This window comes from Danio rerio, chromosome 25 (assembly GCF_049306965.1).
Source record: "Danio rerio strain Tuebingen ecotype United States chromosome 25, GRCz12tu, whole genome shotgun sequence".
In the NCBI taxonomy this organism is placed as follows: Eukaryota; Metazoa; Chordata; class Actinopteri; order Cypriniformes; family Danionidae; genus Danio; species Danio rerio.
The window spans coordinates 34,020,001-34,036,389 of record NC_133200.1 but is presented as its reverse complement, the minus strand read 5'-3'; the positions used below and the strand labels follow the sequence as shown (position 1 = coordinate 34,036,389).

At 37.9% G+C, this 16,389-nt stretch overlaps 1 protein-coding gene and 1 long non-coding RNA gene across 2 annotated transcripts in view; one reads left to right on the top strand and one right to left on the bottom strand.

The window, feature by feature from the left end:
- Window positions 1-16,389, top strand: part of lamb1a (laminin, beta 1a) — a 90,487-nt gene that overhangs the window by 9,701 nt on the left and 64,397 nt on the right. Inside the window, 5 exon segments of the mRNA NM_173275.1 lie at window positions 2,476-2,549; window positions 5,539-5,727; window positions 5,820-5,883; window positions 8,564-8,766; window positions 14,819-14,939. Coding sequence (NP_775382.1) covers window positions 2,476-2,549; window positions 5,539-5,727; window positions 5,820-5,883; window positions 8,564-8,766; window positions 14,819-14,939 — 651 coding nt within the window.
- The window catches only part of LOC141381014 (uncharacterized), a 77,924-nt gene that overhangs the window by 36,497 nt on the left and 25,038 nt on the right, over window positions 1-16,389 (bottom strand). The window lies entirely within an intron of this gene.

The following is a 16,389-nucleotide window of genomic DNA, read 5'->3' as shown; positions in this document are numbered from 1 at the left end:
TCAGTCGACGTCATTCCCGCTCAAGAAAATGTCAAAGTAAAGCCGTACGGGTCGTTCACATATCAGACGAGAAGCACGTCTCTCAAAACAGATGCTTTATACACATAAATACTTGTGTATAAATGTTCATGACTAACCTTTTTATGAACATGGTTATGATCTGCAGATCAATAATAGTGCTAAGTAGCCTACTGTAACGTCTGCAATTATTATTATTATTATTTTCTATATGTATTTTTTATTGTTAACAAAACATATAGGCTGACAAAAACTATAATAAAACATATCAATTCAAATACCCCCAACCCCCCCTCCCCTGCGGTCTCTTGAAACTGGGGTATTCAATGAATAGTTGACATAAAAGGACAGAAGAATTGAAAGTTAACATAAAAACAAAAACAGAATACAGCATCCAATATCAATTATACAAAGCAAGGCCATCACTCTGGATCCTGATCATTTCTTAGTGCAATAAACAAGGAGATTTTATCAGCAGCTGAAGTCCAGATCTTTATTGTACTCATTTGTACCAAGTTCACTCGCGCTGTGGATAACTCCAACATTATGATGTCCTGAACATGTCCAAATTATGTGGAGGCAGACAAAGTTGGGCTAGAAATTTTTTAGAGGAAGTTAAGCCAGCCAGCCGAACATCTTTTTGTGGCTTGGTAAGGTTCAACGTAGAATCATCACTCAGTAATAGAACAGAAGGATTCACTGGTACAGGATATTCAATAATTTTGGATAAGATGACACAGACCTCATTTCAAAAACTTTCTCACATTCCCACATCATATGGAAAAAAAGATCCAAGTTCCTGGTCGGGACATTTATCACAGAAAGGACTAAAGGAGGCATTGATACGATGTCTTTTGAGTGGGGTCCAGTAGGTTCTATGACAAAAGTTATCAAGAATAAGTTGGTAATTGGGATTTTTAGATGAAGACAAATGTTCTGCCATACTCTTTCCTAGTCTGTGACACCCTCTTCTAGTTGACTGTCAGTTTCCCAACTACGCTGTATTTCTAAATTTTTTGCTGTAGCCTCTAACGCCTTTCTGTACATCCATGAGGTAAAATGATTAGTAGTGGACAGATCAAACCAAGCAATGATTGGATGAGTGGGAAGATTGTCCCTCCAGGGAAACGTCTGCTATTATATAAAATTAATAAATGTAACTTATATGAACACATACAGTCTCCGATATGTTACCAATTACAGAAAAACTACACACAGCATACATGTAGTCCTTATTTGGGTTCAAAAACAACACGCAACATATAGCCTAGTCAGTGCAAACCTCCCATCTGTTTTTTAATCTTTAGCAGCACATGTAGCTTCTGTTAGAGAGTAATTCTTAGTTCGTAATAGTCCTAAAGGTGATTATAATAGTTAAACAGGGCAGTTTGTTGGTGTTTTAGGTTGCTGAAAGAATCATTTGCTCCTTTGTTTTTTCCAGCTTCTCCTTTGTTTTTTTGCGCTTCGCTCTCACGTTTGTCCGTTTCTGAAAGGATCTGATGTCAGAAGCACTTCAATAACCACGCGCACGTTATTATCATCAGCTCAAGAAGTTAATTATTATCATATATAGACGCGCGCGCAAGCTCTCTGGAGAACGTGAAACCACTCACTCTTTTAGGCGGCCTCGTGAAACAAAAACAGGACTGGGCAGATTTTGTTCTTCTTGACTTTGTGGCTGTTCATTAAGACAACGACAAGGTTTGTTTGAGCTCTGGTGGACCATGGCTCATTATTATATGTATATAGTATTACGATGTAATGTCTCGGCTGTGTATTTAAAAATGCAGTTTCTTTTGTTTTCGTTCTCCTGCTTGTGTACGGGCTAGTGACGTTTCTCAATAAACCAATAGCGCTCAGCTGCACGTCTAGCACCACTTTTTAGTACTGTATTGTCGTGCTAAGTACCCTTTCAAAAAGTGGTATGGTACGGTTTGCTTTTGAGTATCTTTTGACAGTGGAAACAGCCATATAATGGCTCGTTTCCACTGACTGGTACAGTACGGTATGATTCGGGTCAGCCATAAAATCTGGAGCTGCCAATAAAAGTTTTATAAACTGATATTGAGAGGAGCATGTGAGATGATTGATTGCAGCTGGTCTCGCATGAATAATCATTGCAAGTCCAATCAGATATTATTTTGAGACCAATAAGATGAATTCTAGCCTCCAATAAATAAATCGATTCGTCCAACCTTCCTTATCTCCGTTTTGAAAAATCCCCCATCTCCCCTTTTGTCTTTTACTAGGGGGAGCTCCCCAGAACTACCTGACTTTCATGCTACATGACCAGGTAGGAGCCCTGGGCTCAAGTACCACCGAGTTCGGGGTTCTCTCCTGGGACAAATTTTATCGAGCAATAACTAAGTGTGAACTCTTGAAAATATCTGTAAGAACAGTTTGGCAGTGAACAAATGTCTTTGCATTGACAAGTGTGATGTCTTTTTTCCCTCTCAGGCCTGGAAAACGTCACGATCCAGCTGGACCTGGAGGCTGAGTTCCACTTCACCCACCTCATCATGACCTTTAAAGTGAGTGCTTCGGGGACTCCTGTGTGTGTGTGTGTGTGTATGTGTGTGTTTGGAGGGGGAAGGTGTCGCCTTGTCCCGGGCCTGAGGTGAGATTGCAGATCGTTATGTGGGAATGTGGGAATGAAGGGGGGTTGATGTGGATTTAGGCCTGAAGGAGGGGAAGTGTTGCTCAGTGTGTGGGAGCTGTGGGAGGTCTGGATAAACCCAGCTGTGTAGTCGACTGAGACGGCTGGAATGCTTCGGATAAAGATTACATTTCAGCATGATCTCACTTTAGCAGTGCAATTGAAAGACATCAGAAAGTGCATAGTTAATGAGCTGCGGCAACAGAACAATAGCGGTCATTTGGAGAAGGCTATATTTGTATAATAATTGAATTGGTCCAACACAAGTACTAATTAAATCTGAGATTGATAGAGTACTTCAGTAATATAGTACATTTAGCAATTACTAACCACAGGCGTATTGGAGATATGTGCCCAGGGGTACAGTTTTGAGAACTGAGAAATATGTACCCTGGACTACGCTTTCTAGCAGTAGTTTTTGCAATCCTTTTAGAGGTCACTGTGTACACTTTTGAGTTTGAGAATCTCAAATATATTACAGGTGCACATTTTCTTATATGTTCTATTTCTCGTAAATTTAGAGGCATCATGTATCTCGAGGCACACATTTCTCGATTCTCAGAAATGTATCTCTGGGGACATTTTTCCAATAAGTCTGTTGAGTCTATTGTCAAGTCAAGTTTTATTTGTCACATACATAGTTATACAAAGTATGACCAGCAGTGAAATGTAGGTCAGGTCCGCTCCAGAGATAGTATAGATAATCAAAAATTAAATATTAAGGAAAAAGAAGAAAAAAAAGTGTGCAAAAAAAAGATGTGCAAAAAATTATACAAGGTAATAAGAATAGCAGCAATATGATGTACTTATAAATATGACTACTACAATGATAAATACGAAAAAATCACGTAATGTGTAACACCGGGTTAGAATTTAGCAGCCTTATGGCCTGGGGAAAGAAACTCCTCCTAAGTCTCTCAGTTTTTGCCATCAAGCTATGGAAACGTTTTCTAGATGGAAGCAAAGTGAATAGATAATTGTCAGGATGGTTTAAGTCCTTACAGATTTTAACAGGCATTCATTCATTTGTTTTTTTCGGCTTAGTCCCTTTATTAATCTGGGGTCACCACAGTGGAATGAATCGCCAACTTATCCAGGATATTTTTTAGGCAGCAGATGCCTATCCAGCTGCAACCCATCACTGGGAAACATCTATACACACTTATACACTACGGAAAATTTTGCCTACCCAATTCATCTATACTACGTTTTTGGACTTGTGGGTGAAACCAAGGCTCGAAACAGCGACCTTCTTTCTGTGGGGCAAACGTGCTACCCACAGTAACACAATGCAGCCCTGAATCTATTGCATGTTTGATATTACATCTTAACTTATATATTAAAAGACTAAAGTTTGTCAAACTAATATATATATATATAAATATATATATATATATATATATATATATATATATATATATATATATATATATATATATATATATATATATATATATATATATATATATGAAGTCAGAATTATTAGCCCCCCTTTGAATTGTATTTCTTTTATAAATATTTCCTAAATGATGTTTAGCAGAGCAAGGATATTTTCACAGTAAGTCTGATAATAATTTTTCTTCTAGAGAAAGTCTGATTTGTTTTATTTCAGCCACAATAAAAGCATTTTTTAAATTTTTTTAACACCTTATTATGGTCAAAGTAATAAGCCTCTTTAAGCTATATATATTTTTTTCGATAGTCCACAGAACAAACCATCATTATCCAATGATTGCCTAATTAACCTAACCTGCCTAGCTAACCTAATTAACCTAGTCAAGCCTTTGAATGTCACTTTAAGCTGCACAGAAGTGTCCTGAAAAATATCTAGTTTAATATTATTTACTGTCATCATGACAAAGATAAATTAAATCGGTTATTAGAAATGAGTTATTAAAACTATTATGTTAAGTAATGTGTTGAAAAGATCTGCTTTCTTTTAAACAGAAATTGAATAAAAAATAAACAGGGGGGCTAATAAGTCAGGGGGGCTAATAATTCATACAATAAATAATACACTTTATATACTTTAAAAGTAAAATGAAATTTTTTTATAAAATATTTTTTATTTGAATAAAGTACAAATGACAAACAGAAAACACTGCTAAAATTACAGTAAAGAATAAAAATAAAATGTAGTTCAAAATATAATTTGATTTATTATATTATAATATGCACTGTTACTACTATATTAGTAGTAAATGTAATATTCCTTAGCTAATTGTAAAGTAAACATTAGCAATATAGTTTAATGTTGAGATCCCTCAACTACATTTCAGCATTTAATTATTATTACTATTTTTTTTTAGCATTTCATCTTTTGATTACAAAAATATTTTAAATGTTGTCCGTTTGTAACATAAATAATAAAATTAGTCTTTTTTTTTTTCATATTGCTGTATCTCTATTAAAAACCTAATTAAAAATGTCATATTTTGCCTTCCCTGCATTCGCTTGGGTTTTTCCCGGGTGTTCCGGTTTCCTCCACAGTCAAAAGACATGTGGTACAGGTGAATTGGGTAGGCTAAATTGTCAGTAGTGTATGAGTGTGAATGGATGTTTCCCAGAGATGGGTTGCAGCTTGAAGAGCATCTGCTGCGTAAAATATATGCTGGATAAATAGGTGATTCATTCCGCTGTGGCGACCCTAGATTAATAAAGGGATTAAGCCGAAAAGAAAATGATAATTGAATGAACATTTTGTCAGTATTTAGTGTTATGAGATCTTGGTATGTCAGTTTCAATACAATTAAAATTCAAAGTGAAATAATGAGTAAAAGTGTTGTGTGAGGGGCAATCCTGGTAAAACATGATTATGGTCAATATTGGAAGTAATATTGCCTTATTTATGTCCTCTATCACAGACGTTCCGACCGGCTGCAATGGTGATCGAGCGTTCGGCAGACTTCGGGAACACTTGGCAAGTTTACCGTTACTTTGCTTATGACTGTGAGTCCTCCTTCCCTTCTGTCTCTCATGGGCCAATGACCAAAGTTGACGATGTTATATGTGATACTCGCTACTCTGACATCGAACCCTCAACTGAGGGCGAGGTGAGCAACTGGAAATTTACTGCCCTTCTAGTGAATTCTTTCTTTAATACTGGATTTGTTTTGTTGACTTGTTGTTTCTTTTGTTTCTGAAGGTCATTTTTAGGGTTTTGGATCCTGCCTTCAGGATTGAGGATCCCTACAGCCCCAGAATTCAAAGTAAAGGCATTAAAAAAGCAATCGCATTTTCTTTGAAATCATTTTAATGTTAATTTCTCATGTTGTATCTGCACATTAGCATACATGCACAACAGAGTTGTGGCTTTTTTATCTCCTCATCAACACACATTTTTTTTCTGTATTATAAATCAGAGGAAAATATTTCATTTAAAAATACTTGGAATTAGAAAAGGTAAACTGCACACACTTGATTGTGTAATATGTGGACGTGCCTCACAGCACAAAGCATTACTTAACCTTTAAATATGCATGCTTAATCAGTCATCGATAAGTTCAATTGTTTAAAAGGTTATTGATAATCAATAGATCAAGTAATCGCTACCATCCCTAAATAAAATAAAGGATATTTCACCCTAAATTTACCATACATTAAAAGGAGAGTTCATCCAAAACTGAAAATTCTGTCACCTTTAACTCACTTTTTACTTGTTCCAAATTTGTTTTCATTTTTTTATGAAGGTGAACAATACTATACAATAACTTGTAGGATAGGGCGAGGCAGTGGCGCAGCAGGTAGTGCTATCACCTCACAGCAAGAAGGTCGCTGGGTTGCTGGTTCGAATCTTGGCTCAGTTTGCGTTTCTGTGTGGAGTTTGCATGTTCTCCCTGCCTTCACGTGGGTTTCCTTCGGGTGCTCCGGTTTCCCCCACAGTCCAAAGACATACGGTACAGGTGAATTGGGTAGGCTAAATTGTCCGTAGTGTATGAGTGAGTGTGTGAATGTGTGTGTGGATGTTTCCCAGAGATGGGTTGCGGCTAGAAGGGCATCCGCTGTGTAAAAACTTGCTGGATAAGTTGGCGGTTCATTCCGCTGTGGCGACCCCGGATTAATAAAGGGACTAAGCCAACAAGAAAATGAATGAATGAATGAATGAACTTGTAGGATAACGTCTTTGATTGTTGAAAACTTAAACAGCAAATGCTGAATAATGATTAAGATGGTTCTTTTGTTTATTATTTTTTTATTCATATTGTCAGACAGCTAAAACAGGTCACAAAATGTGATAAATCAGCTGGACAAAGCGATTGGCATGCTGAAAATCCTATCAAACTGACAGATATAAAGATTTGACATTTATCGTGATAATTATCAATATTGACTGATATGGAAAACATTATCATGATCATTTTTTTGCCATGTCACCCAGCCCTACTTAGAATCAAATTACATTACTGTTTTTTTTTTTTTTTTTTTTTGATTGCGGGATTACAAAACCCAATGGCAGTAAATTATTAATAATATACTCGTTTTACAAATTTCTTTTTTCCATGGCTATAGGTTCATGTACATTCATTTCTGAAATTTAGGATATATAAATAATAAAATCCAAGTTATATCAAAAAGTAGTCTAAGGCCGTACTCACACTAGGTACAGTTGCCTCGAACCTAGCCAAAGCACGCTTGTCCCCCCTCCCGTCTCCCCCGACGGCAAGCACTCAAACCATATCGGGCCTCGGCACGCTTACGTCATTGCTGCTGCGCTGTTCAGTGAGAAGCGCTCTCTATGGCAAGCCTTTTTAGCATTTAAATCTTTGTTCTGACTCCATAAATATATTTAGAGATATCTCTAATTATATTTTGACTAGTCAAAATTATAATTCGACTACTCAGAATGACAATTAGAGATATCTGCAATTACAATTGTACTAGTACGAAATCAGATTGGAGATATCTGCAAATATATTATGACTAGTCATATTCCTCCATTGACTTCCATTGAAAAATATTTGCAGATATCTCTAAATGAATTTCGACTAGTCACAATTATAATTAGAGATATCTCCAAATGAATTTTGACTAGTAACAATTGTAATTAAAGATATATCTAACTGAGTTTTTACTAGTCATAATACATTTGTAGATATCTTTAATTCGTCATATTTAGAGATATTTACAAATATATTTGAAGATATCTCTAATTAATTTACTAATATTCGAATTACAGTTGTAGATATCTTGAATTGGATTTTTGACTAGTCGAAATTCAAATTCCACACCTGGGTTCATTTGACGTCATAGTACGGTACGTTTAGCTAGTGTAAACGTGTCTTCTGAACATGTGAACCGTACTCAAGTCATCCTGAAAGAGGTGGTCTGGGGTACGGTCCATGCGAACTCTGGTACGGTTCACTTCTGATGTGAATGCAATCGTATTAAATAACGGTAGTGAACCGCAAACTGTACAACAAACTATCGGTTTCATAACGTTTGTCCGTGTATGTTTGTGTGTGTCACGTTTCGTACCCTGTTGACATGCGCGGAATTAGGCCAGGGCAAACACAATGATACACAGTGATGTCTGCTTGTCTCCTCCAAAAACAGCTTCTGCAGACACTGTGTGATGTTCTGAATGTTTATTATATTTTTGCCAAATAACCCAGCTGAGGCTTGAACCAGCAACCTTCTCGCTGTGAGGCGACAGCACTACCTACTGCGCCACTGCGTCGCCTGAAATGAAATCAGTGTAATTAAATAATTTGTGCAAAACCAATTGTAATATTGTACAAGACTAGGAAAATCAGGCTGTGTGAGTACTGTATTGATGATCAAACACGCAAAAAATAATAAAAGTATATTTATTTATATAAGCATACGTTGGGCAAAACAGACCTGCCAAATGTTTGTATTACTAACTTCTCACTTTTGCATATTCTCTAGACATGTTGAAGATCACTAATCTGAGGGTGAAGTTCACTAAACTGCACACTCTCGGCGACAACCTGCTGGACTCACGTATAGAGATCAAGGAGAAGTATTACTATGCTATTTACGACATGGTGGTCAGAGGAAACTGCTTTTGCTATGGTCACGCATCTGAATGCGCCCCTGTCGATGGAACTGGAGAGGCAGTGGAGGGCATGGTGAGTTTTGCAACACAGTCTCATTCTGAAAACGTAGTCCCGTGGACGTTTCTGGAGACCGCGAAATACGTCCTTGGAGGTGTGTATTTGTGCAGTTTTATTTTTGCGAATCTGCTGTGTGCGCTTTTTCGCATCTTGAACGTCCCGGCGATGTTCTTGCGTAAACCCACCGGAGGCTGCTGTCGAGTGACCGTCTGTCCCACTGACTAAATGATTGACTGGGCGACCGGCCAATCGGCCGACTCACCTTCTTCCTCCTTCCCTAAACCCAACCAGTTTTACAGATTGACCCGCCTGCCCGCTTGCTTCCCTAAACCCAAGCAAATATTTACAAAAGCCGTCTAGAAAAAGGAAAGCCCTCGTCTGATTTTTACCACGTTTTCGGATTTCACCATATTTTCACCCTGTTATTTACGTGTTCACTTTATTTTATGGATTCTGTTTTTGTCTTAGCTGATTTCTGGAACCGCTCTTCCCCGGACTCAACCCGGTCGTGGTTAGGTCCCCTCTGCTTCCCAACTCCGCCGGCGTTAACGACGAGCTAACTGAACAAATTGGTTGTGGCGGGAAAGCCCTCCATACGGAGCTAAGCAGTGAGCCGGCGAGCGCGAAAAGGAACGGCGTCACACTGCCCTGTAGTGTTTGATTAAAAAAATGAAATGCAGCCATACGTACCTTCGGCTACATAAATTGTGGTCTCTAGAAACGTCTGCGGGACTACGTTTTCAGAATTTGTTTGGGTCGGAGTTTTCTGTAAGGATGTATTGATGTGGAAATTTAGACGTAAAAATAACCAATAAAAAAAGCCGATAACTGATAATCAGTGTTCTCTCGTTATTTGCGGTAGTTACGTTCTAAAAAATTGCCTACAATAGGTGAAATCCACAGAGTAGTTAATTTTTTACATTTATTATAGATGTTTTAAGGCTTCAAAGCCCTTCACTACACACTTTATACACTTTTCTCAGACAGGCGTTAACATTTTCACACTTTTCTCTCTCATTTAAACACTCTCAAAGTTCAAACCTTTATAGAAAAATAATTAATTGTTAATTTATGACCCAGTAAAAGGAGTAATCGTTGATTTATGCCATACTGTAAAAATATCCAATGCACATGTGTGGCTTCAATTAACTTGAATCGCGGCACCAATAAAGGGCATGCAACTGACATTTCTATGGTAACCTTGCGCACGTAAATTCAAACAACATTCATGAGTGTTGATGGCGAAAAGAAAAAAAAATCTATAAATTATCCTTAATACATGGACTTGCTCAACATGTGATGGTTCATAATATCCCCAAATGGCTCTTTAAACAAATGCATTTGCCAAAAAAATCTGAAATGACTCTCATGTGATATATTGTCTGGGTTGGTGTTGTATATTACACTATACAAACTTTGTAATAACCTGCCATACCTTATTTTACAGACTTATTTCTCTCTATATTATTTCTTATACATTAGATTATTTCAAGTAACCCGCGTAACTAACGGCGCATGCAACGCAGGTAGCTGTGCATTTATACTTCTGCGCGCTGTCTCTGTTGGTCTGCATTAACACTTTCAAAATGCTAGTTGGCACTGAGGTTTTAAAATGTCTGTGTCAAGTTTCTTCGCTGCTGTTTTGTTCTTTCTGAACGCTTCTGGGATGTACAAGTGGCTCAAACTCGCTAATTTTGAGGCAGAACCTGTAGACGTGCAACAACTTTAACTATGAGGTAAACACAAAACAAAACTTTCCATCCGGAGCTCCTTCACGGGACTCCGCACTTGTAAACAATCGCTCAATCGGGCTTGCGCGGCTCTCAGTCCTGCCCAGACTCGTCAGCGCTACCAAGCCGACCAATCACAGAGCTTGCGCTATGCGTCGTTGCGACGTGTTGTTACATTTTTTAAGGCTGATTTATACTTCTGCGTCAAACACCGGCGTATGCTACGGCGCTGACGCATAGCCCTTCGCCGTGGCCGTGGCTGACGTGCACCTCTCAAAAAATGTAACTACACGTCGCAACGACGCGTAGCGTAAGCTCTGTGATTGTTCGGCTTGTTAGCGATGACGAGTCTGGGCGGGACCGAGAGCCGCGTGAATGGCGCGAGCGATTGTTTACAAGTGTAAAGTACCGTGAAGGAGCTCCGGATGGAAAGTTTTGTTTTGTGTTTACCTCATAGTTAAAGTTGTTGCACGTCCGCCGGTTCCTGCCTCAAAATGAGCGAGTTTGAGCCACTTGTACATCCAGGAAGTGTTCAGGAAAACAAAACAGCAGCGAAGAAACTCGACACAGAGGAACATTTACACCTCACTGCCCACTAGCGTTTCGGAAGTGTTAATGCAGACTGACAGAGACAGCGCGCAGAAGTATAAATGCACAGCCACGCGCGTTGCATGTGCCCTGGGTTACGCCGGTCACCTGACGCAGAAGTATAAATCAGGCTTTAGAGGTGCACGTCAGCGATGCCAACGGCCATGGCGTAGGGCTATGCGTCAACGCCGTAGCATAAGCGTGCGTTTGACGCGGAAGTATAAATCAGCCTTCAGACTGTAGAGTTGAATTGTCAACATCAAAAGTCGACAGAGCAGAGATCAAGGCCCCACAATGCAATTCACCACCGTAAATAAATGGTAGATCACAAAATACTGAAACAGTTCATTAAGAAATATTTTTTACAGTGTACATTTAAATGCTCAGACTTTTTGCGGCTCTCGTAACCCCTGTTTAGAAGAAAACATCTCACTTACATTTGTCATGAAGGAAAATCGTTTGAACTCCCTTTCTCAGTCTGCTGCTAATTCAGTCTGGATCTGTTTCACATTAGTTTGAAACTATGCGGGCCGCCTCATGGTTTCATTATTGAATCGTTTACAGTGCAAATAATCACAGCGCTGAGAAAAAGCACACAGAGAATCTTGTTTACAAACCTTTTTTTGGTTTTGTTCCATTTGTAATTGAAGTTTCACTGTGTGCTTTTAAGTCAAGGGTTCCTTAAAGCCAAAGATGAAATGTACCAAAGGATGAGGTTCCTGTTTAGTCTAGTGTTTCCTCTGTTTACAGTCCGTCTCGACTGAGATGCGTCTCACTCTTTCGCAACCTTTACAAAAGCAGTGAGCTGAAATGACCTTCAGATTACAGTCTCACAAATGTGCAGACATTTCATTGAAAGGCATTGAAGAGACTGTAGATTGTTTCCAGGTACAGCGCAGTTCATTTTTCAGTCCCCATGTATGTTCCAAGGCTGGAGATTGTTCAATGTAAACCAGATGCATCCAGTGTAAACATTTCCTTTTACCATCTGGTTTAAGGATGAATTTTGTCGACGGGTTTAGAGCAACTTCATCTTTTTTTCTAAGTGTTTTTTTGTTTGTTTTATAAAGCAGTGGTAAGGCCAGGAATTTTGTGAGTGGGCCTTGGTTTAAAGTAGGCTCCATCACATCTAAAAAAGGAGTACTGCTTTTTGGCTAAAAGGCGAAAAAACTAGCAGAAAACTTGGTAACACTTTAAAATAAGAATCCTAAAGTTAATGTTAGTTAATGTATTTATTATTAGTTATTGGTTAATTTTGTTTATTAATCATAGTTCAACATTTACTAATGCATTATTAAAATCCAAAGTTGTACTTGTCAACATTAGCAATTAACCTGAACTAATGTTACATTAACGAAGATGAATGAATACAACAATAAATGTATTACTAATTTTTACTATCTTTACCAAGTACAGTCAAAGGGCCCTATCATACACCTGGCGCAGTGTGGTGCAAGGCGCGGTGCAATAGTATTTTGGTAGTTTCAGCTTGGCGCAAGAGTCGTTTTGAGGCGTTGCGCTACGCTGTTTAAATAGCAAATGCATTAGCGCTCATTTGTGCGCCCATAGGCGTTCTGGTCTAAAGGCGTTCTGAGGTGGACCGCTGGCACGTTGCTATTTTGAGAAACCATAATAGATTTTTCATTAGACCAAAACTAACCCAGTATAAACTCTGGCGCAGAGTTGCGCCTCGCTTACACACTGCTTAATACGCACAAGAGAGCAATAGGCAAATATCTTTACATATGAAAAAAAATTAAATATTAAGGATATATATAGGATATAATAAGAATAGATATAGAATGGAAATATAAAGGATTAAAATATTACAAAACATATTATTTTCTAGCCTAAATAAATATGTAAAATCACTGCTTTTATGTCTTCTTCATCTCGGGAGGCTTTTTTAGTTCATTCATAACAGATTGCTTTTGTATAATGTTATTATTATTAGCAGTATTATTTATTATATCCATATTTATATTTGTTTTATTAAAAACAAGCTTAGATTTGCCCACCTGTCAAGTTTTAGACCATATGGGGCACAGCATGTGTTTTAGGATATAACTCAGGTTTTTGAGCACATTTTGTTATTATTGTTCATTTATTCGTTTGCTGGAAATTAGAACTGAATTTAGAAATAGTTTTGAAACGAATATTTGCACTTAACAAAAAAAGTATTTATTTATAGGCTAATTGATGTCTGTGCGTAAAGGTTTCCCTATCCAAGAGCGAATGTGAAAGTAGATCCATTATCTCTCATTCTCATGCATTAGATGCTCTGTTTACCTGTTTTCTGTTAAAAAAACTGTTAACTGTTTGCTTGTGAAATGCTCATTTTTTCCACTTAGACTTACTTTGCGTCCTGTAAATAGCGAATGCGCTCTTGGCGCGACGCAGCTGGCTCCTAAAGGGAATGGGAGATGAGACTCTAATTGGTTTATTCTCAAAACACACCTATAACTCATTAAGAAAATAAACTCAACCCTGTTAGACCATGCGCCACGGCGCAAGGCAGATTTTCCCGTCCTTAAATTAGCAAAAACGCGTCCTGACACGCCCTGAAAGCGTTTGCGCCCTGCGTTTTGCGCTCTGCGCATGGACCGTCAAAATAGAGCCCAAAGACTTCGGTATCTTATACATGTGGCTTTTGGTTCACACTTTAAATATAGGGAGATTGGACAAAACAGCACTGACATGCTGATTTCTTGCCATATTTCAAACTGCGAGACGTTATTGATACTAAATATCAATATATTTGTAATCATACCAACACTTTACAGTGCAAATCATTCACGTATGCAACCGCAATTTACATTGGATGGACTAAATAATGTCTAATGTTAAGCGTTGTCTAATGTTATATTTCATTCGCTGATGACACATTTGGTGGCTTAGAATAAGTTTGTTGCATGTTTTTAACTCAGAATAAAAAATGAAATAGAAATCGGTTGAATTATTTTTGTTTAAAAAGTAGTTTTATACTTTCAAATGAAATCACATGTGAATGTTTAAAGCTGTTCTTTTTGTGAAGAGAAGCACACAAGCGCATAATAAATATACCATTAAATAACGACTAAATATTAAAAATGATTTATTCATACAGTTGAAGTCAGAATTATTAGCCCCTTTGTTTTTATTTTCTGTTCAACAAAGAGAAGTTTTTTTCAACACATTTCTAAACATAATAGTTTTAGTAACTAATTTCTAAAAACTGATTTCTTTTATTTTTTGTCATGATGACAGTAAATAATATTTTACCAGATGTTCTTCAAGACACTTCTACACAGCTTAAAGTGGCATTTAAAGGCTTAACTAGGTTAATTAGGTTAACTAGGCAGGTTAGGGTAATTAGGCGAGTTATCGTATAACAATGATTTTTTTTTCTAGCTTAAAGGGGCTAATAATTTTGACTTTAAATGGTGTTTAAAAATGTAAAACTGCTTTTAATCTAGCCGAAATAAAACAAATAAGACTTTCTCCAGAAGAAAAAATATTATCAGACATACTGTGAACATTTCCTTGCTCTGTTAAACATCATTTGGGAAATATTTAAAAAAGAGAAAAAGTGAAAGTAAGTGAAAAGTGGACAACCTTGAAACATTACTTGTATTAGGAATGACAAAAATGCAAGGTCAAGACTGTTATCTATGCTTTTAGACATCCTGTTCCAAAAGGTATCATTTTAATTACAGTGCTTCAGAGTATTTTGTTCTGGATTATCATTGTTGTGTCTTCTTTTGTTGTAGGTTCATGGTCATTGTATGTGTAATCATAACACTATCGGTCTGAACTGTGAACGCTGTCAGGACTTTTACCATGATCTGCCCTGGAGACCCGCTGAGGGACGCAACACCAATGCTTGTAAAAGTAGGAAATGTGCTATTTTACTCAAAGAAATAATGGATTTGTTTTGTCTAGAAGTATTAGTTTATCCAAAAATAGCTTTTTATGAAACAAAATATACTGTTATTTTATCAATATATGGTACAACACCATTTTGTTCTCAACTACAAAACATTGTTGACATTCTTGTTGTATCACAGCTATTACTGCACTATAGTTTTCTCATGATGTTGGCTCGTTATCAGTATTTTTGACTTTGTTTGTAGGTTTTGTAAGGGTGCTTTCACACCTACACTTTTGTTTCGGAACGTGTCTCGATTGCCCAGTTAGCGCGGTTCGTTTGGCATATGTGAACAGGGTAATTGCGCTCTGTTCCGCGCCAAAGTAATCGCTCCAAGATCGCTTGAATGAGGTGGTCTCGGCTCGATTGAAACGAACCCTGGAGCGGTTGATTACAGTGAGAAAGCAATCCGATATGAGCGCGGTTATATCACAGTGTTTTATGGATATGTAATAGGCATACGGCTATATGAAGAGAGAATTATGAGTATGGCAGGAAGTTTCGCGAGACTCCGGATGCCCGCAAACGAGTGATGATCTCCCGGTAATCTCGCGTCTCCCTCCCGGTCCTTAAATAGGCTACGTTGCGCACCCTTCTCACCCCTCCCCACCGCATCTCTCCTCAGACACATCGCGCGCGCACCCTGTCAATCACCATCAAACCACCACCTCTCCTGACAGCTGAGCGGGACGCTGCAAAATAAACCCTGACACTCTGACCAATGTGAGGAGAGTTTACTCGCACGTGAATTGTTTTAGCTCTTTTGGTCCGATTAGAAACTTTGCAATGTGAAAGCGAACCACTCCAAGAGCAAAGAGCAACAATGTAACAATGTAAATCTCTGTTTCGGAACAACTGAATCGATTCACAGGTGTGAAAGCAGCCTTAGATACCATGCATGTATTGCAAATGTAATTCTTTTTAATGATATTGTTACTGCACTATCGTTTTTAAAGCTGTCACAGGTGAAAACAAGTTTGCTGCACTTGTAGTATTGAACTTTTTAATCATTTTGCCTCATTTCTTTATAATTCTGTTGTAATTGTAATTCATAAACATTTTATGTAATTATTTGTTGTATAAACTGTCATTGCACTATATATTTTTTTTAAAATGTTGTCATATACAAATCCTGCCGCATTATGGGCCCTATCATACACCCGGCGCAATGCGGCACAAGGCGCGACGCAATTGTTGTTTGCTAGTTTCAGCTCAGCGCAAGAGTCGTTTTGATGTTTCATATGTGCACCCATTCTGCTCTATAAAGGAGGTGTGTTATGGTGTATTGCTGGCACGTTGCTATTTTGAGAAACTATAAAAGATTGTTCAATAGACCAGATCAAACCCGGTCTATTGTCCAGCGCAGAGAGCGTTAGTTGTGCGTCTCGCTTAAACATTGCTTAATACACACAG